This window comes from Cydia pomonella, unplaced genomic scaffold (assembly GCF_033807575.1).
Source record: "Cydia pomonella isolate Wapato2018A unplaced genomic scaffold, ilCydPomo1 PGA_scaffold_71, whole genome shotgun sequence".
NCBI lineage: Eukaryota > Metazoa > Arthropoda > Insecta > Lepidoptera > Tortricidae > Cydia > Cydia pomonella.
The window spans coordinates 41484-64046 of NW_026907904.1; the positions used below are offsets into that span (position 1 = coordinate 41484).

The 22563-nt window shown below is 36.5% G+C and overlaps 2 protein-coding genes across 3 annotated transcripts; one reads left to right on the forward strand and one right to left on the reverse strand.

Annotated features, from left to right (window-relative positions):
• Positions 1-13237: 13237 nt before the first annotated feature.
• LOC133534219 (uncharacterized) lies at positions 13238-15514 on the forward strand. The gene is made up of 2 exons (XM_061873313.1): positions 13238-14989; positions 15094-15514. Exons 1-2 carry the CDS (start codon positions 14350-14352, stop codon positions 15420-15422), a joined length of 969 nt encoding a protein of 322 aa, XP_061729297.1. The 5' UTR covers positions 13238-14349; the 3' UTR covers positions 15423-15514.
• A 1884-nt stretch (positions 15515-17398) lies between these two features.
• On the reverse strand, positions 17399-21840 carry LOC133534222 (uncharacterized). 2 transcript variants are annotated; one of them, XM_061873316.1, is made up of 3 exons: positions 21732-21840; positions 19321-19682; positions 17399-18662 (listed from the first exon to the last, which is right to left on the reverse strand). In XM_061873316.1, exons 2-3 carry the CDS (start codon positions 19663-19665, stop codon positions 17691-17693), a joined length of 1317 nt encoding a protein of 438 aa, XP_061729300.1. In that variant the 5' UTR covers positions 19666-19682; positions 21732-21840; the 3' UTR covers positions 17399-17690. The 2 variants fall into 2 exon arrangements, with proteins under 2 accessions (XP_061729300.1, XP_061729299.1); XM_061873315.1 differs by lacking the exon at positions 21732-21840 and adding an exon at positions 20516-21358.
• Positions 21841-22563: the final 723 nt, after the last annotated feature.

The following is a 22563-nucleotide window of genomic DNA, read 5'->3' on the forward strand; positions in this document are numbered from 1 at the left end:
CGTTTTGAAAATGTGTTTTTTTTTATTTTTTTAAAGATGATCATTCTGAGATGACTGCCAGACAAAAAACGGCGCACTACCCCAGAAACCGGTGGTCTATAGCTGCGTACAAAACAACCCGCCCAGCGGGTTGTCCGGCATCTGAACAAAGTTCACGAGCGCCCACCAGTGGGGTTCCCGGCAGTGAATGTGTTAAGGCTCTTACAGTAAAAAATACACATAGAACATGCATTTGTCACAATATGGAATATAATGTACAACTTTAGTCGGGTGACATTGTAATATTATGGTACCATCGAGCTGATCTGAGGATGGAGAAAGGAAGTGGAAATGTAAACTCCATGATGAAACAATGCAACCTAATTGTGTTGGAGTTTTTAGAATTGCCTTGATGAGTATTAGTTGCCTGTGGAAAACAAATACAGATCAAAAATTAAAAATTTTGTCAAAAGAAGAAGAAGAACTTACCCTGTTAGTATGTTGGGGTGGGTCAAATCTTAGAAGATAATTTTGACCCACTTGCCGATTTCCGATTGAGCTGAAATTTTTCATTTATATGTAAATCGGATGATTATGCAATATTATTAGGACATGGAGCTGCTCTGATATATATATATTTTTTTTAATTTAAAGCGATAAAAACTTGTATTGAAAAATATTTTTTTGCCGAAAACTTATTGTGTTTATTTGTTAATAGGCGAGAATACATCGAAGGCGGGCCCGTCCGGTTTCAAGGCACCGAGACCTCCACCCACTGAAACCAGTAAGTAGGTCGAAATTATTTTCGTGGTCCTGTTTTGGATTTGGACGACTCTGTCACGCTTGTATTTCTGTATTTTATCAAATAAATACAAAAGACAAGTGCTATTGCATGTCTTTTTGACTGTAGATTACATTTACCACGAGAAAAATTAATATCTAAATTTCATCTCATACAAAAAGTCACATTTTTCGGGGACGAAAAATAAGACAACGTAAATGTAAAAGTGCCCCTGTGACCTATTTGCTGAATAAATGTTTGATATTTGATATTTGAACGAAAAAATTTTTGACCCAGTTGTAGTAGAAATACAAATGTATTTGACATAAAAACACAGAAACAACAATGTGATCAAGATGATAGTGGACAACCGATTTTTACATAATCTGTACCCCTAGTGTAAATTTATTCGATAGCGTGACGTGACGTACGCGTTTGCGTTAAGTCTCAGCGGGACGTTTTGGAAACTCAAAATCCCATACAAAATGAGACTTAACGCAAACGCGTACGTCATGTTTCACTATCGAATAAATGTACACTAGGGGCTCTGTTGTATCATTCACAAGTTTTTTTATATAACTCACCTTGTTAGTATGTGTTTATGCGGGTCAAATCTCGAAAGCTAAATTTGACCCACTTCCCGGTTTTCGATTGAGCTGAAAATTTGCATACATAATTATGTAAGTCGGGTGACAATGCAATATTATGGTACCATCGAGCTGATCTGATGATGGAGACAGTGACGTGGCCATAGGAACTCTGTGATAAAACAACGCAACCTAAATGTTTTTGGGGTTTCCAGAATTGTCTCGATGAGTATTAGTTGCCTGTGCAAAAAAAGTACAGTCAGCGATAATAGCTTGTACAATAAAAAAATATTTTTTCCAAAAACTCATTTCAATTTCAATAACTGATTTCTAAAAGTATGGTTTAGAAGGAATACATAGAAGGTGTACAGCATATTCTGCCGGCATGTATCGGCGTAGAAATATTTTACATATGTTTTTGATTCAGTTGCAGCGCCGCCGAGTTCGCGTCGCGCGTCGCTAGAATCCATCGATCTATTTCTCGCTGTCAAAGGTATTGTCATGTCAAAATTATATCTTTAAATCTAGTAATTTTTCTGCTAAATACATCAAACAGACAGAAGTTTTTGTGGCAAAACCGAGTGCTTGAGAAAATGAAACATCGACAAATAATAACATCATAGATTAATAATTAAAGTATGTAAATTCTACTTGATGTAATTTATCGGGAAATTTCAAGAATGAAAATCAATTACAAATCCGACTATATTTTATGAGTATTTATTACGTATATTAAGTATCTTAAAATAAAAACGTACAGTGCAAATAAAATAAGAAAACTACCAATGGGTGTATCAAAGAAGATATCGAACGTGTTGTGTATTTCGCGGTAGCTATTTTATTTTATTTTATTAGCCTATTTGTGTGTCCCACTGCTGGGCAAAGGCCTCCCCTCTAGCTTTCCAATCCTCCCTGTGCTGAGCAAGGTCCCGCCAGTCCCGCTGAAACGCATCCAAGTCGTCCCGCCATCTTTTTCTCGGTCTGCCTCTGCCACGACTACAGCGGGGATGCCAGCTAGTGGCTATTTTAGTCCATCTGTCATCATTTATCCGGCAGACATGTCCAGCCCAGTCCCACTTAAGCCTGGCGGTCTTCATCCCAACATCGACGACACGGGTTTTGGAGCAAAGCTCTGTGTTCCTCACCCTGTCAGATCTTCGGATACCCAGGATACTCCGCTCCATTGTCCTTTGACAAACCTTGAGCCGTGATTTTTGCGCCTCAGTTAATGACTAGTTTTGGGCACAATAGGTGAGGATGGGTAAGATTAAGTCGACGAGCTTGCGCTTTAGTGCAATTGGGAGTTTACCTTTCATGAGTTCCTTCATAGACCAAAAGCTCCGCCAGGCGTTTTCGATCCTTCTATCAATCCTCCTGATCCTTCCTCCTTGATCTTCTTCCTGATCTTGTCCTGGCGATCTGTGAAGGAGACTATCTGGCCTAGATAAGTATACTCGTCGACATATTGCAAAATGTTCCCATCCACCGTCACCTCGTGCTTCTTGCTGTTGGTCATTAAATGGGTTTTAGATTGGTTCATCGTCAGACCGATTTTTGTATCATGTTAAAAATATCTATAACGCTAAGGTAACATCGATAATAGACATGTCGATATTTGATTTTTTTTCAATTGCTTTATTTTGCCACAATAACTTCTATGTCTATACACACTATCGTTAACCAAATCTGTCGCGTCGTCACTTGTTAGGGTTCCGTAGCCAAATGGCAAAAAACGGAACCCTTATAGATTCGTCATGTCCGTCTGTCTGTCCGATTCTTTCACAGCCACTTTTTTCCGAAACTATAAGAGCTGTACTGTTCAAACTTGGTAAGTAGATGTATTCTATGAACCGCATTAGGATGTTTACACAAAAATAGAAAAAAAACAATAAATTTTAGGGGTTCCCCATACTTAGAACTGAAACTCAAAAAATCTTTTTTCATCAAACCCATACGTGTGGGGTATCTATGGATAGGTCTTCAAAAATGATATTGAGGTTTCTTATATCATTTTTCTCTAAAATGAATAGTTTGCGCGAGAGACACTTCCAAAGTGGTAAAATGTGTGTCCCCCCCCCCCCCCGTAACTTCTAAAATAACAGAATGAAAAATCTAAAAAAAATATATGATATACATTGCCATGTAAACTTCCACCGAAAATTGGTTTGAACGAGATCTAGTAAGTAGTTTTTTTTTAATACGTCATGAAATAAAAATAAAAAATTTTTTTCATCATACCCATACGTGTAGGGTATCTATGGATAGGTCTTCAAAAATGATATTAATGTTTCTAATATCATTTTTTTCTAAACTGAATAGTTTGCGCGAGAGAACCTTCCAAAGTGAAAAAAGTGTGTCCCCCCCCCCTGTAACTTCTAAAATAACAGAATGAAAAATCTAAAAAAAATATATGATATACATTGCCATGTAAACTTCCACCGAAAATTGGTTTGAACGAGATCTAGTAAGTAGTTTTTTTTTTAATACGTCATGAAATAAAAATAAAAAAATTTTTTTCATCATACCCATACGTGTGGGGTATCTATGGATAGGTCTTCAAAAATGATATTAATGTTTCTAATATCATTTTTTTCTAAACTGAATAGTTTGCGCGAGAGAACCTTCCAAAGTGAAAAAAAGTGTGTCCCCCCCCCTGTAACTTCTAAAATAACAGAATGAAAAATCTAAAAAAAATATATGATATACATTACCATGCAAACTTCCACCGAAAATTGTTTTGAACGAGATCTAGTGAGTAGTTTTTTTTTAATACGTCATAAAATTTTAAAAAAATTTTTTTCATCAAACATATACGTGTAAGGTATCTATGGATAGGTCTTCAAAAATGATAGTTAGGTTCCTAATATCATTTTTTTCTAAACTGAATAGTTTGCGCGAGAGACACTTCCAAAGTGGTAGGTAAAATGTGTGTCCAAAGTGGTAAAATGTTGAACAAGATCTAGTAAGAAGATTTTTTTTTTAATACGTCTTAAATTGTACGGAACCCTTCATACCGGTGTGAAGTTAGCGGCCAAAAGTTGGCGGCCAAATGTTGGTGCCAGTCGGCCGCCAACGTTTAGCGGCCAAATGTTGGCGCAAATCGGCCGCCAACATTTGGCCGCCAACTTCACACTAAAATTAACCTACCAAATTAAGAAGTCCGTATGAAATCTCACCATACATAACACAATTGGTGGAACGTTAGGGCAGTGTCTCGTTATATAAGGGCATTTTGTCTAAACTGCCCTGCAGAATTGCAGCCGATTATTACAGATTTAATTTTTTCTACAAAACGTAAAACCTTTTAGAAATATTTCGGTTAGTGCTATATAGTCCACACTAAAAGAGATACAACTCTACTAAAACCTGTTTTGAATAGTCTATTAGGTGCTTAATGAAACGTATATAGTGCAACCCCAATCATCGATCCAGAAGTTAGGTGATAAAAAATAATACATATATATAATTATTCTCCACAAACCTTTTAGAAATAATTCGGCTGCTGCTATAACGTCCAAACTAAACGGGGTACAGCTCTACTAAAAGCCGCTTTAAATACCCTATAAGATGCTCTATGACTCATATATAATATGACTCTACGGCATATGAATGATGAATTTTAAACTTAGGCTTTCTATGAACATTTGCACTCATTGAAGAATTTTTGCACCTTAGACGGCAGGCGAGTAAACCACACCCTCTGTATCGTACAGAACATAATACTATCTATTAAATAACACTATCTCTAGAGTGATACTCGGCGACATAATAATGGTGCACGGGCATCAAATAAGAATCTGATACTTTCTATGAACATTTGCATTTATTGAAGTTTTTCGGCATCTTCGACGGCAGGCGAGTAAACTACACCCACTGCATCGTACAGAGCATTATATCATCAATCAAATAACATTACTCGGCGGCTTATTAATGGTGCACAGGCATCAAATAAGAAACTGAGGCTTTCTATGAAAATTTGCGTTCATCGAAGTTTTTCGGCAATTTAGACGGCAGGCGAGTAAACCACATCCACTATACCATACTGAACACAACACTATCTGTCAAATAACACTATCTCTAGAGTGATACTCGGCGACATATCAATGGTGAACGGGCATCAAATATGAATCTTATGCTTTCTATGAACATTTGCATTTATTGAAGTTTTTCGGCATCTTAGACGGCAGGCGAGAAAACAACGCCCACTGCATCGTACAGAGCATTATACTATCTATCAAATAGCATTATTTCTAGAGTGATACTCGGCGGCATATTAATGGTGCAAGTGCACAAATAAAAAACTTAGGCTTTCTATAAACATTTCTATTCATTCAAGTTTTTCGGCATCTTAGACGGCAGGCGAGTAAACGACACCCACTGCATCGTACAGAGCATTATATTCTCTATCAAATAACTTTATCTCTAGGGTGATACTCGGCGGCATATTAATGGTGCACGGGCATAAAAAAGAAACTTAGGCTTTCTATGAACATTTCCATTAATTGAAGTTTTTCGGCATCTTAGACGGCAGGCGAGTCAACTACACCCACTGCATCGTACAGAGCGTTATATCATCAATCAAATAACAGCACCTCTAAGGTGATACTCGGCGGCATATTAATGGTGCACGGGCATCAAAAGAGACTTTGGCTTTCTATGAACATTTGCATTCATTGAAGTTTTTCTGCATCTTAGACGGCAAGCGAGTAAACTACACCCACTCTATCGTATAGAACATTATAATATGTATCAAATAACACTATATCTAGAGTGATACTCGACGGCATATTCATGATGCACGGGCATCAAAGAGACTTTGGCTTTCTATGAACATTTGCATTCATTGAAGAATTTTTGCATCTTAGACGGCAGGCGAGTAAACCACACCCACTGTATCGTACAGAACATTACATTACCTATCAAGTAACACCATATCTAGAGTGATACTCGGCGACATATTAATTGTGCAAGTGCACAAATAAGAAACTTAGGCTTTCTATGAACTTATGCATTTATTGAAGTTTTTCGGCATCATAGACGGCAGGCGAGTAAACTACACCCAGTGCATCGTACAGAGCGTTATATCATCAATCAAATAACAGTACCTCTAGAGTGATACTCGGCGGCATATTAATGGTGCACGGGCATAAAAAAGAAACTTAGGCTTTCTATGAACATTTCCATTCATTGAAGTTTTTCGGCATCTTAGACGGCAGGCGAGTAAACTACACCCACTGAATCGTACAGAGCATTATATTTTCTATCAAATAACTATATTTCTAGAGTGATACTCGGCGGCATATTAATGGTGCACGGGCATCAAAAATGACTTTGGCTTTCTATGAACATTTGCATTCATTGAAGAAAATTTGCATCTTAGACGGCAGGCGAGTAAACCGCACCCACAGCATCGTACAGAGCATTAAATCATTGATCAAATAATTTTATTTCTAGAGTGATACTCGGCGGCATATTCATGATGCACGGGCATCAAAAAGACTTTGGCTTTCTAAGAACATTTGCATTCATTGAAGTTTTTCTGCATCTTAGACGGCAAGCGAGTAAACTACACCCTCTGAATCGTACAGAGCATTATATTTTCTATCAAATAACTATATTTCTAGAGTGATACTCGGCAGCATATTAATGGTGCACGGGCATCAACAATGACTTTGGCTTTCTATGAACATTTGCATTCATTGAAGAAAATTTGCATCTTAGACGGCAGGCGAGTAAACCGCACCCACTGCATCGTACAGAGCATTAAATTATTGATCAAATAATTTTATTTCTAGAGTGATACTTGGCGGCATATTCATGATGCACGGGCATCAAAGAGACTTTGGCTTTCTATGAACATTTGCATTCATTGAAGTTTTTCTGCATCTTAGACGGCAAGCGAGTAAACTACACCCACTGAATCGTACAGAGCATTATAATTTCTATCATATAACAATATTTCTAGAGTGATACTCGGCGGCATATAAATGGTGCACGAGCATCAAAAGGGACTTTGGCTTTCTATGAACATTTGCATTAATTGAAGAAAATTTGCATCTTAGAAGGCAGGCGAGTAAACCGCACCCACTGCATCGTACGAAGCATTAAATTCTCGATCAAATAATTTTATTTCTAGAGTGATACTCGGCGGCATATTCATGATGCACGGGCATCAAAGAGACTTTGGCTTTCTATGAACATTTGCATTCATTGAAGTTTTTCTGCATCTTAGACGGCAAGCGAGTAAACTACACCCACTCTATCGTACAGAACATTATACTATGTATCAAATAACACTATATCTAGAGTGATACTCGGCAGCATATAAATGGTGCACGGGCATCAAAAAAGAAACTTTAGCTTTCAATTTACATTTGCATTCATTGAAGGTTTTCGGCATCTTAGACGGCAGGCGAGTAAACTACACCCACTCTAACGTACAGAACATTATACTATGTATCAAATAACACTACATCTAGAGTGATACTCGGCGGCATATTAATAGTGCACGGGCATCAAAGAGACTTCGGCTTTCTATGAACATTTGCGTTCATTGAAGAATTTTTGCATCTTGGACGGCAGGCGAGTAAACCACACCCACTGTATCGTACAGAACATTATATTACCTATCAAGTAACACTATATATAGAGTGATCTTCGGCGACATATTAATAGTGCAAGTGCACAAATAAGAAACTTAGGCTTTCCATGAACTTTTGCATTCATTGAAGTTTTTCGGTATCATAGACGGCAGGCGAGTAAACTACACCCACTGCATCGTACAGAGCGTTATATCATCAATCAAATAACAGTACTTCTAGAGTGATACTCGGCGGCATATTAATGGTGCACGGGCATAAAAAAGAAACTTAGGCTTTCTATGAACATTTCCATTCATTGAAGTTTTTCGGCATCTTAGACGGCAGGCGAGTAAACTACACCCACTGAATCGTACAGAGCATTATATTTTCTATCAAATAACAATATTTCTAGAGTGATACTCGGCGGCATATTAATGGTGCACGGGCATCAAAAGAGACTTTGGCTTTCTCTGAACATTTGCATTCATTGAAGAAAATTTGCATCTAAGACGGCAGGCGAGTAAACCGCACCCACTGCATCGTACGAAGCATTAAATTTTCGATCAAATAATTTTATTTCTAGAGTGATACTCGGCGGCATATTCATGATGCACGGGCATCAAAGAGACTTTGGCTTTCCATGAACATTTGCATTCATTGAAGTTTTTCTGCATCTTAGAAGGCAAGCGAGTAAACTACACCCACTCTATCGTACAGAACATTATACTATGTATCAAATAACACTATATCTAGAGTGATACTCGGCAGCATATTAATGGTGCACGGGCATCAAAAAAGAAACTTTAGCTTTCAATTAACATTTGCATTCATTGAAGGTTTTCGGCATCTTAGACGGCAAGCGAGTAAACTACACCCACTCTATCGTACAGAACATTATACTATGTATCAAATAACACTATATCTAGAGTGATACTCGGCAGCATATTAATGGTGCACGGGCATCAAAGAAGAAACTTTAGCTTTCAATTAACATTTGCATTCATTGAAGGTTTTCGGCATCTTAGACGGCAGGCGAGTAAACTACACCCACTGCATCGTACAGAGCGTTATATCATTAATCAAATAACAGTACTTCTAGAGTGATACTGGGGCATATTAATAGTGCACGGGCATAAAAAAGAAACTTAGGCTTTCTATGAACATTTCCATTCATTGAAGTTTTTCGGCATCTTAGACGGCAGGCGAGTAAACTACACCCACTGAATCGTACAGAGCATTATATTTTCTATCAAATTACAATATTTTTAGAGTGATACTCGGCGGCATATTACTGGTGCACGGGCATCAAAAGAGACTTTGGCTTTCTATGAACATTTGCATTAATTGAAGAAAATTTGCATCTTAGACGGCAGGCGAGTAAACCGCACCCACTGCATCGTACGAAGCATTAAATTCTCGATCAAATAATTTTATTTCTAGAGTGATACTCGGCGGCATATTCATGATGCACGGGCATCAAAGAGACTTTGGCGTTCTATGAACATTTGCATTCATTGAAGTTTTTCTGCATCTTAGACGGCAAGCGAGTAAACTACACCCACTCTATCGTACAGAACATTATACTATGTATCAAATAACACTATATCTAGAGTGATACTCGGCAGCATATTAATGGTGCACGGGCATCAAAAAATAAACTTTAGCTTTCAATTAACATTTGCATTCATTGAAGGTTTTCGGCATCTTAGACGGCAGGCGAGTAAACTACACCCACTGCATCGTACAGAGCGTTATATCATCAATCAAATAACAGTACTTCTAGAGTGATACTCGGCGGCATATTAATGGTGCACGGGCATAAAAAAGAAACTTAGGCTTTCTATGAACATTTCCATTCATTGAAGTTTTTCGGCATCTTAGACGGCAGGCGAGTAAACTACACCCACTGAATCGTACAGAGCATTATATTTTCTATCAAATAAAAATATTTCTAGAGTGATACTCGGCGGCATATTAATGGTGCACGGGCATCAAAAGAGACTTTGGCTTTCTATGAACATTTGCATTCATTGAAGAAAATTTGCATCTTAGACGGCAGGCGAGTAAACCGCACCCACTGCATCGTACGAAGCATTAAATTCTCGATCAAATAATTTTATTTCTAGAGTGATACTCGGCGGCATATTCATGATGCACGGGCATCAAAGAGACTTTGGCTTTCTATGAACATTTGCATTCATTGAAGTTTTTCTGCATCTTAGACGGCAAGCGAGTAAACTACACCCACTCTATCGTACAGAACACTATACTATGTATCAAATAACACTATATCTAGAGTGATACTCGGCAGCATATTAATGGTGCACGGGCATCAAAAAAGAAACTTTAGCTTTCAATTAACATTTGCATTCATTGAAGGTTTTCGGCATCTTAGACGGCAAGCGAGTAAACTACACCCACTCTATCGTACAGAACATTATACTATGTATCAAATAACACTATATCTAGAGTGATACTCGGCAGCATATTAATGGTGCACGGGCATCAAAGAAGAAACTTTAGCTTTCAATTAACATTTGCATTCATTGAAGGTTTTCGGCATCTTAGACGGCAGGCGAGTAAACTACACCCACTGCATCGTACAGAGCGTTATATCATTAATCAAATAACAGTACTTCTAGAGTGATACTGGGGCATATTAATGGTGCACGGGCATAAAAAAGAAACTTAGGCTTTCTATGAACATTTCCATTTATTGAAGTTTTTCGGCATCTTAGACGGCAGGCGAGTAAACTACACCCACTGCATCGTACAGAGCGTTATATCATCAATCAAATAACAGTACTTCTAGAGTGATACTCGACGGCATATTAATAGTGCACGGGCATAAAAAAGAAACTTAGGCTTTCTATGAACATTTCCATTCATTGAAGTTTTTCGGCATCTTAGACGGCAGGCGAGTAAACTACACCCACTGAATCGTACAGAGCATTATATTTTCTATCAAATTACAATATTTCTAGAGTGATACTCGGCGGCATATTACTGGTGCACGGGCATCAAAAGAGACTTTGGCTTTCTATGAACATTTGCATTAATTGAAGAAAATTTGCATCTTAGACGGCAGGCGAGTAAACCGCACCCACTGCATCGTACGAAGCATTAAATTCTCGATCAAATAATTTTATTTCTAGAGTGATACTCGGCGGCATATTCATGATGCACGGGCATCAAAGAGACTTTGGCGTTCTATGAACATTTGCATTCATTGAAGTTTTTCTGCATCTTAGACGGCAAGCGAGTAAACTACACCCACTCTATCGTACAGAACATTATACTATGTATCAAATAACACTATATCTAGAGTGATACTCGGCAGCATATTAATGGTGCACGGGCATCAAAAAATAAACTTTAGCTTTCAATTAACATTTGCATTCATTGAAGGTTTTCGGCATCTTAGACGGCAGGCGAGTAAACTACACCCACTGCATCGTACAGAGCGTTATATCATCAATCAAATAACAGTACTTCTAGAGTGATACTCGGCGGCATATTAATGGTGCACGGGCATAAAAAAGAAACTTAGGCTTTCTATGAACATTTCCATTAATTGAAGTTTTTCGGCATCTTAGACGGCAGGCGAGTCAACTACACCCACTGCATCGTACAGAGCGTTATATCATCAATCAAATAACAGCACCTCTAAGGTGATACTCGGCGGCATATTAATGGTGCACGGGCATCAAAAGAGACTTTGGCTTTCTATGAACATTTGCATTCATTGAAGTTTTTCTGCATCTTAGACGGCAAGCGAGTAAACTACACCCACTCTATCGTACAGAACATTATATTATTTATCAAATAACTGTGTGATACTCGGCGGCATATTCATGATGCACGGGCATCAAGGAGACTTTGGCTTTCTATGAACATTTGCATTCATTGAAGAATTTTTGCATCTTAGACGGCAGGCGAGTAAACCACACCCACTGTATCGTACAGAACATTATACTACCTATCAAGTCACACTTTATCTAGAGTGATACTCGGCGACATATTAATAGTGCAAGTGCACAAATAAGAAACTTTAGCTTTCAATTAACATTTGCATTCATTGAAGTTTTTCGGCATCTTAGACGGCAGGCGAGTAAACTACACCCACTGCATCGTACAGAGCAATATATCATCAATCAAATAACAGTACTTCTAGAGTGATACTCGGCGGCATATTAAAGGTGCACGGGCATCAAAAGAGACTTTGGCTTTCTATGACCATTTGCATTCATTGAAGTTTTTCTGCATCTTAGACGCCAAGCGAGTAAACTACACCCACTCTATCGTACAGAACATTATACTATGTATCAAATAACTTTACATCTAGAGTGATACTCGGCGGCATATTAATGGTGCACGGGCATCAAAGAGACTTTGGCTTTCTATGAACATTTGCATTCATTGAAGAATTCTTGCATCTTACACGGCAGGCGAGTAAACCACACCCACTGTATCGTACAGAACATTATACTACCTATCAAGTCACACTATGTCTAGAGTGATACTCGGCGACATATGAATAGTGCAAGTGCACAAATTAGAAACTTTAGTTTTCAATTAACATTTGCATTCATTGAAGTTTTTCGGCATCTTAGACGGCAGGCGAGTAAACTACACGCACTGCGTCATACAGAGCAATATATCATCAATCAAATAACAGTACCTCTAGAGTGATACTCGGCGGCATATTAATGGTGCACGGGCATCAAAAGAGACTTTGGCTTTCTATGACCATTTGCATTCATTTAAGTTTTTCTGCATCTTAGACGGCAAGCGAGTAAACTACACCCACTCTATCGTACAGAACATTATATTATTTATTAAATAACTGTGTGATACTCGGCGGCATATTCATGATGCACGGGCATCAAAGAGACTTTGGCTTTCTATGAACATTTGCATTCATTGAAGAATTTTTGCATCTTAGACGTCAGGCGAGTAAACCACACCCACTGTATCGTACAGACCATTATATTACCTATCAAGTAACACTATATCTAGAGTGATACTCGGCGACATATTAATAGTGCAAGTGCACAAATAAGAAACTTTAGCTTTCAATTAACATTTGCATTCATTGAAGTTTTTCGGCATCTTAGACGGCAGGCGAGTAAACTACACCAACTGCGTCGTACAGAGCGTTATTTCATCAATCAAATAACAGCACCTCTAGAGTGATACTCGGCGGCATATTAATGGTGCACGGGCATCAAAAGAGACTTTGGCTTTCTATGAACATTTGTATTCATTGATGTTTTTCTGCATCTTAGACGACAAGCGAGTATACCCAACAAGCAAAATAATCCTGGCATGTGATTTTATAGTCCTGTTTGGACTTATATGGCTACTATAATGGTTTCAGAATATGCCACCGCACTTATATCAGCATATATTAATCTTGTTTTTACTCAAGTACGCTTACTCTTACAATTTGGACTTATATCGGTATATAGGATCACAATTCATGGCTACTACTGGACTTAACCTCCTATAAGAGCATGTATTAAGATTAATTACTCTCAAGAGGAACTACTCCGACAACCCAGACTTATATGCGCATATAGGATATCGCTTTAAGCGCATTTTAATCTCCAGGCTCCTATATGAGCATATTCGAGGAAAATATGCACTGAGGAACAATCACTCTTTTTAGTCTTACTTATAGTCTCATATAAGCATTTTTTCTGTGACCAATATAAGTCAATTCAATTTAGACTACTAAAGAGCACTTAGGTTTAAAGTTTGTAATTCATATTAACATCAAATGGATTTTATTCCATAGAAAAGATATAATCGAATAAATCTAAAAAACCCTCGTCGGAAATCTTTAAAGGCTACTTTTGATCGAAATAACCTATATAAGCAAAAGCGAGCTTATGACGGTTTCACAAATCCGGAAAAACTTATATCACGACTCTGTAGGCAAAAACACACTTTATATGGGTTTATCATATGCCGATATAAGCCAAGGTCGATTTACAGAGGCATTCCACAGTAGCATTATAATCTAAAAAATCCAGAATAATCCTGGTTAGAACCCTAATAAGGCCAATTTTGCTTTAAATCACCAATATAAGAAAAAATGAGCTTTAAACGGTTTTACGAATCCAGAAAAGCTTATATCAGGACTCGTTAGGCAAAAATGCACTTAATAGGGGTTTGTCATATGCCGATATAAGCCTGGGTAGATTTAAATGGGTATTTCATAGTAGTGCTATCGTCTTAGAAACCTTAAATCAATCCTGGCTAGAACTCTTCAAATGCCACTTTTTCTGGAAACAACCGATATAGTCGAAAACACGATTTGAATGGTTTTCCAAATCTTACTGTAGGATTTGTGGCCAGCCATTATTGATCACTCATAATTCACGATTTGTTCTTTGTTGTTCTGAATGATATAAAAATGGATTTAGATCAGTGGAAGCGGTTTAAAAAGAGTGGTTCTTATAAACGAAAGGTTAAGAAAACCTACCAGGAAATGTTAACCGGAGTGAGCACTGACTTTTTAAATTTATCGGGTAAAGACTGCATCGCAAATTCAGGTGAGGGTTCCGGACAAAATAACTTTAGTAGTACTTCGGATGGAAGGGGTTCGGACTATGAAAGCAATAATGAAAAATCATCAAGCGATTATGAAAGCGATGAAAAGGAGGAAAATCTTTCTGATTACAACAAAAATTTCGAATTGCGTTATTCTATGAAAAACTGGGCTTTAAATTACAATATTTCTCATGCTGCTTTGAACTCTTTACTTCAAATTGTAAATATCAGATTAAACGACGTTTTACCTCGAGATGCGCGAACACTTCTAGGCACAAACAGAGAAAACCTACAAATTACCATTTCAGCCCCAGGACACTACTGGCACAATGGCCTGATCAAATGTTTGAAAAGAATTTTCGAAAATGTTTCGTGTCTACCAAATGAAATTTCTCTAAACATAAATATTGATGGACTACCAGTTTTCAATAGTTCGCGATACCAATTTTGGCCCATATTGTGTACCGTCTTCGAGATACCAAATTTGGCTCCGTTTGTTGTTGGTAAGTAACAAAACATCTTTATTAACTTAAAGTAGGTACTTAAAAAGTAGTAGTAGTGTTTTTCTTATGATACTTACTTATACTTACCTATTTATTTTTAACAGGTATCTATGCCGGAGATGGAAAACCATCGGACCTAGACTCATTTTTGAAGCCTTTCGTGACAGAAATGAAGCAACTTGAAGAAGGATTAATACTTAACGCTGCTCATGACTCAAACGAAGAAAAAATTATCCACGTAAAACTGAGAGCTTTTATCTGTGATTCACCAGCTAGAGCAATGATAAAAGGTAGGATAATTTTTTTTAGTTTACAGACAATATTATTATATTGCTTCACCTCCCATCAAACTCTATGTACTAAAAGGATTTTAGAATTATCAGGCCAAGCTATCAGTAAAGGTACTTACACATTAATTCAGAAAAATCTTTAAGTACCGTCTTCTTTTTCGTACGAGTTACTTACTTCTGCTTACTAAGATGAACACCACAATATGAAGGTATTTAACCAATTTATACTATTTTTTTACAGGTGTTTCAAATTTCAACAGCAAACATGGCTGTCTAAAATGTACAGTCGTCGGAGAATATTCCCATAAATCGAATACTGTGACATTTATTGAGTGTCACAGTTCTAAAAGAAACAACGGTGACTTTCGTGCGAAGAAGTATGGACAACATCACAAGAAAGACTCACCGCTACTTAGCTTAAACATCGACATGATTGAAGATTTTCCAGTATCGGACTCGCTGCACTTGATAGATCTTGGGTTGATGAAGAGGCTTCTGATAGGTTGGAGGGATGGAAATTTCGGGAAATATTTAACAAAATGGAATGCGCAAAATATTGAGAAGGTTAACAGCTTTTTAAAAAGTTGTATTATGCCTAAAGAGATACACCGGTCAGTAAGAACCGTCGATGTTTTAGCTCACTGGAAAGGGTCTGAGTACCGTTGTTTTTTTTACTATCTCAGTTTTATAATACTTCAAGAAGTCCAAAGAGCGGAACCTTATAATCATTTCATGCATTTATTTTGTGCAATCACTATTTGCTCCAATGATAGTTATTTCCATTTACTTCGTATCGCTGAGGAAATGTTAAAACACTTTGTTGAACAATTCAAAACCATTTATGGGAAAGACTATATAACAAGCAACATACATAATCTCTTACATTTGGTTGATGAAGTAAAAAAATTTGGGATTCTCCAAAATTTCAATGCATATTGCTTTGAAAATAAACTTTACTCCATAAAAAAAATGGTAAGGCAAGGAAATAAAGCACTTCAACAAGTCGCAAACAGAATTAATGAAATGTCGTTAATGGATATAGAAAAGCTAAATGAAAACAAGAAATATCCGGCACTAAAGAAAGGAAAATGCAGAAAATCTGGCTTAATATTAGAATTAGGGACGTTTATATTGTCAGCAAAGAAACAAGATAAATGGTTTCTAACTAAATCAAACCACGTGGTGGAGTTTGTATCGGTTAATTTTAAAAATAATGGGAATCAAGAGCAGGAAATAGAAATACATGGCTATCATATAATAAACACCCAAAATGCCTTTGAAGAACCCTTAAGCTCATCGTTTTTCAACATTTGTAAATGTGATTGCAGAGAAATGATTAAAATAAAAACTGTGTATAAAGTTGCAGACATAAAGTGTAAGTTTGTAAGTGTGTTATTCAATAATTTTATATATTTAGTGCCATTACTTCATACTCTGTAGTTTATGGATTTAATAAATAAGACAAATTTACAAAAATTTAACAGGTATTTTTATTTATCATTCAATCAACAACTTATCAAAGTTTAGTACAATAACATTCAAAAAACGGGAGTAACTAATTTGTACTTTAAATTACATTAACAGAATAGTTACTTTAATCAGTCTGGGTTTATGAGGTATTTATTATCTTTATCTAACACTAAAAGTAAAAACTTTATATAAAACTATTGTTAGAGACATAATACACTCTTTAGCTACATACTATTTAACCAATCTTTAAATTCACATGCATCTTCACTCGGAATAATACTTAAAAAATACATAAACATTTTTATGTAGGTAATATTAAGGTCAAAAAAATTGCGGCACAATAACATACTTAACTTATTCAGGTATTTGTAGCCTAAAGCCTATGATACACAGGAGCGGGAATGCAGGATAGTTACGATGTAGGTCCGTTCCGGGGCGAGACATAGACAGTTACCACACGGACTGTGTGTGAGTCCGGAGCGGTCCCCATTCCTGATCCAGTGTAGCATGAGCCTTACTCTAAAAACAAATCAACTTATATACTTACCTATAGTAGGTAGGTACCTAGATTTAAAACTTGTTGTCAAATAAACCACAACGTAGATAATCAATACTCGTGCGTACTTGAAAAAACGAATAATAATTTCTTCTTCTTCAAGAACATAATTTTTAGGGCTTCGTAAGAGCCAAAAATTCAAATAAAAAAATAAACACTAGATAAATAAAAAAGGACTACAAAGATATGTTATCCAAACAGCAAATAAAATTATTGCATGAACTTTCAGTAGCTGTTGACATTAAATTTCTGAAGTTTCTAGAGTGTAGTAGAAATTTTTATGTAGAATACCTAACTGTTTTTTCTTTTTTAACTGGAGAACTATTTCAGTTTCATAGGTACAGCAACTCTAGAAAGTTAACACATTTTTTTGTTACTTAAGTAATTAATTTTCCGGCAGCACAGCAGCAGCACTGGGCAGGTTTATCACCTCTACATTCTCAAGTTGATTTTGTTCTGAGGATTCAGGTATTGCTGGAACTGGCTGATCTAGCAAAGGTTCGGGTGGAGGACGAACATTATCTTCTTGAGCTGGCTGTTCTATAGCGCACACAGAAGATGTTGTAGCAGTATCATTTTTAGTTTTTTTCCCCTTAGTACGTTGTCTTGCTGAAGATGCTCTCTTATTGCTCTCACAGCGCTGGTGAGCATTTTTGAGTATAATTTTGAAAAATTTTTCGCAATCTGCTTTGCTGAATGTTTCGTCTGATTCCTTCACAATATCATGGAAAAAATTTATTGTTCTTTCTCGGGCTTTGAAACAAATCTTTACCGGGTCTTTCTTTGATGAACCAGTCCATGTACAACTTTTCAAAAACTCTCTGTCAAATAAATGATCAATGAGGTAGTATGCATTTGAAGTACCCTTTCCAGATCCTCTGCTACATAACCCACGTAATTTTTTTTTATGATCTTCTTTAAATACTGCATCTAACAGGTTTCTTTCAAAGTCATCAAAATCATTTGAAGTTTTTATGGTATTTATACCATCATCCCGATCCTGAGCTGGTAGCTTAGAAGACAGCTTTATGTATTCCTCGAATTGGGTCTGAAATTCTGAATGTTTTAAAAGTAATTTGTTTTGAAGTTCAAACAAAGCATTTTGATTAGTAAGAATTGTTTTGAGATCATGTTTAAGAGCCTGTATATCCTCTTGAATTTGCTGTAGTGGTACATCTTGATTTAATATCAAAATGTTTTGACTTTGGTTGTCTGTGTTTTCACAGCCTAGGTCAATTGTTTCTGGTAAAGAGTTTGGTTCCAGAGTTTGAACAATATTAACGGCAGCATCATAGTTTTCACCCGGTGGTATGTTTTCCTTTTCTAGCATAGCAGCAGCAATATTTTCTTGATCATTCTGTAAAAGTTAACTCTTTATTAAAAATTTCAGAAACCCAAGATACAACTCAGGTGCACGTCATCACAAATACGCATATTCCTTTCATTGTGTCCATTACAACAAACACATTATAAGGTTTAATTTGATGAAAAGTTATGTTGACAAATCAAAAATACTCAATTTAAATCGGCTTTTTTCGTCGTAAGATAAAATTGTAATTACCTAGTACGATATTTTACAATAACCGATTTCTAATGATATATGCACAGAATATAAATTTTGTTGTATTGAAGAATATGTTATTATTATTATGCGATGACCGGCTTGTATATATACCTACTTCTATAACAATATGTAAGTAAATAAACATACTATTTATAAGACTTTAAAAAAAATAGGCTGCACCACTAAAAACTACAATATTTTGTGCATTACTCTCGCATAAGTAGTACCTATCTAAAATAACTTTAAAAAGTTGGTAAAAATCATCTATTGGAGCAAATAAAAGAAACAGCTGATCCATAGTAATTTTCAATAGGTACCTACAGGATCAATGAATATGGAACAACTAATTTTTATTAAGCTGGAAAGTTGCTTCCTTTGTGTGCGGGCGAACCTGTGATACGGAATCTAATATCTAAACAAACTGTAAATAATTTTCTTCCATTAAACTTACCTCTACCAACTCCTGCGCCATTTTATTAAAAGAATGAGCCAACGGTTCTCTTTGGGTGGTTACAGATAGCGAATTGTTCCGATACTCATTCTCCGTCTCGGTATCGGACCTATCACTCATTGCATCTATTTGATTTTCTGCGTCTTTAAATGTTGGTAAATGGCTTCTTTTCAAAATACAATTAAAAGTTCTCCAAGTAGGATCTGGATAACAATTCTCGCGCCTTCTAAGTTTTTCCGCGTTAGTTTTGGGCCAGAACAAAGTACCATTTTTTTCCCACTGCTCTGGGACAGTCGTCAATCGCAGACAGCCTCGTTCCATAGTTTGAATCACTTTGAATGGCATCGTGTTTGTTCATAAACCTGCAAGTAGGTTAAGATAGTGTTAGTCTAGTCTAGTAGGTACGCTTTGACTTAAGATTATTCAAAATTACTCAAACATACGATACAAATATTCTACTACTAAACTCTCAGCCTAAAATCTATATATGTATACCTTGAAACTTTCACATTGAAAAACTAATAATATAATTCAACTAAGCGCGAGATAACGTTATCCGTGTACAACTAATTCATTCGAACTGTTCGCTCGCTTGTGCTATCGCGCGAGTCCAGTCGGGGCCTGAAGAGACGCGCGGGGGAGCGCCGGACACGGAGTAGGTACGACGGGAGCGAAGTGCCGAAACGCTGACGCCGCCGCTTATATATGAGTAACTAGAGGCCACCTGCGACTTCGTCTGCGTAGAAACAGATCCCGCGGGAATTACGGGATAAAAAGTAGCTACCTACATACCAAATTTCATTGTAATCGGTTCAGTTCAGTAGCTTTTGCGTGAAAGAGTAACAAACATCTATACATGCATACTCACAAAGTATGACAATGTTAATATTAGTATAACATAATTATTCTTAGTTAGATTAGTAAACAAAAATACACAGTTCTACTGAATTTCTTTGAAAGTAAATGAACTTGCGCGTGTGGTGTTGGTATAACGCTTTGAGTCAAACAAATAATTTCTCATTCATTCAAGTTGTAAATCTAAGTCCCTTTATATCCGATACCTACCTAATAATAAAGTTTTATTATACCTAAGTAAATAAATAAAATTTAGTAAACATATGCCAGGGTACTTATTCAATAAATTACGTTACATAGTCGTATGCGTGTATATTAGGTAAGACCTCATTTTACTCACATGAAACTATGTTAATAAATATTGTGTGGTGCTAGGTACTTAAGTAGTAAGTAGGTATGTATTTAGTTACATACTAGTACTAGCTACAAATTTCACACTCGTCTCTTGGAAAGTGATCATAAACTGCGTAGTTACAATTCTCACACCAAAACCAATCTTGATATAGCAATGATCTGATGTCTTCGTAAATCTTAATAAAATGTAAATCTCTATTGTTAAGTGACACAATGGTGTGACACCCGGGACATGTTTCTGATAGTAAGAAATGTGTAATACTCCAAGGCCATTGCAAGTCCCTTAGACTTCGGAAATCATTTTTTGTTAAAAATCGATCTATATCCAGGAACATCACCATACTATTATTTGGAATGCTGGAATTCTGCTTTGCTTGGAATTCTGGTAACCTGAATAAAAAAATTAAATTACTTACACACTATTCGTCCAACAAAATCATTTTCAAACTAATGCTTAACTTATTAATACAGTACCCACAGTAAACTGATATGATTTTTCTTTGAAAACTTTCCTAATCTAATCTTTAATCTAAATATTATTGTAAGTACCCGTTTGTTGATAATAATTTTCTAATTTTTGTACAGTTGGCCAAGGCGTTAGCTGAGCCACCTAAACCGCTTGTTTCTCTAAAAACGCGCGGTTAAGGCGGGTCAGCTAACGCCTTGGTCCGCTGTACCCGTAAAACTGAACAACTTTGCTTAATAGTATAAGGTAAATTGGACCGCCTATTCATAATTTTTAGCTATGAAAATATCCTCACTACATCCTCACTACCTACTAAATATTTATCATAACAGAATCTACGATTTTCAGTCCCCTGATACGACAGTATGTAGGTAAGAATTGCAGAACCCTAATTGTGGAACCCTAATTGGTAACAACATGGCGAATTTGTTTTGGTTTTGACACTTACCATTGTAGAACTAAATTAACTTTTATCAGTTCTATAGCATACTTGGATAATGTCACCCAAAAATGGCGACGTTTCCTAACATTTTGTTGATAAATAAATGAATACACAAAGTGTTAATAAGCCATTTTAAAATGGCGCTTTAAAATTTCAATCGAAACCAAGATAAGGTTCACAGAAAATTCACATTCCCCAGCAAACAGTCATCACAAATACTAAGAACAATAGGATATATTTTTCTACTATGGTTGACAATATTTTCTAGTTATCATATTAATAAATACCACTTACCTTTGCACAAACTATTTAATATTTTTCTACACTGCACAAAACCACACATCACAGTTTGACATTTCACTGAAACACTAGCTGCGTACTTAGTAGAGGCCTAGCTAGGCCCGAGTTAATCTCACTTTTTACTATAGTGCATTTATATTGGCATTCCCAGGTAATAGTACACTTGCGTAATCCCGATATACGAGCCATATAATCAAAAGTGGGATGGCTGGGGCCTGATATAATCGCGCTGTAAGCAAAGATAGACTTATAAAATGGGCCCTTTTCCGGGTTTATATGCAGATATAAGTCTCATATAATCCTCAAGAAATCATGGTTCTAGGATAGTTGAAGAACCACTTTTTGCTGGTTGGGTACTACACCCACTCTATCGTACAGAGCATTATATTATTTATCAAATAACACTATATCTAGAGTGATACTCGGCGGCATATTCATGATGCACGAGCATCAATGAGACTTTGGCTTTCTATGAACATTTGCATTCATTGAAGAATTTTTGCATCTTAGACGGCAGGCGAGTAAACCACACCCACTGTATCGTACAGAACATTATACTATGTATCAAATAACACTACATCTAGAGTGATACTCGGCGGCATATTAATGGTGCATGGGCATCAAAGAGACTTTGGCTCTCTATGAACATTTGCATTCATTGATGTTTTTCTGCATCTTAGACGACAAGCGAGTATACTACACCCACTCTATCGTACAGAACATTATATTATTTATCAAATAACACTATTTTTATTTTATTTTTATTTAATCATTTATTTCAAGTAACTTTAGACTCATAAGTATGTTAGTATGCACTTACAGCTAT

Excerpts from the sequence above, each read along its gene's own strand:
- LOC133534222 (XM_061873316.1), bottom strand. The coding sequence starts at position 19,665 with ATGCCATTCAAAGTGATTCAAACTATGGAACGAGGCTGTCTGCGATTG. Across the intron at positions 18,663-19,320 it reads TGGCGCAGGAGTTGGTAGAG|AATGATCAAGAAAATATTGC; the intron begins GTAAGTTTAATG and ends TAACTTTTACAG.
- LOC133534219 (XM_061873313.1), top strand. The coding sequence starts at position 14,350 with ATGGATTTAGATCAGTGGAAGCGGTTTAAAAAGAGTGGTTCTTATAAA. Across the intron at positions 14,990-15,093 it reads TTTGGCTCCGTTTGTTGTTG|GTATCTATGCCGGAGATGGA; the intron begins GTAAGTAACAAA and ends TATTTTTAACAG.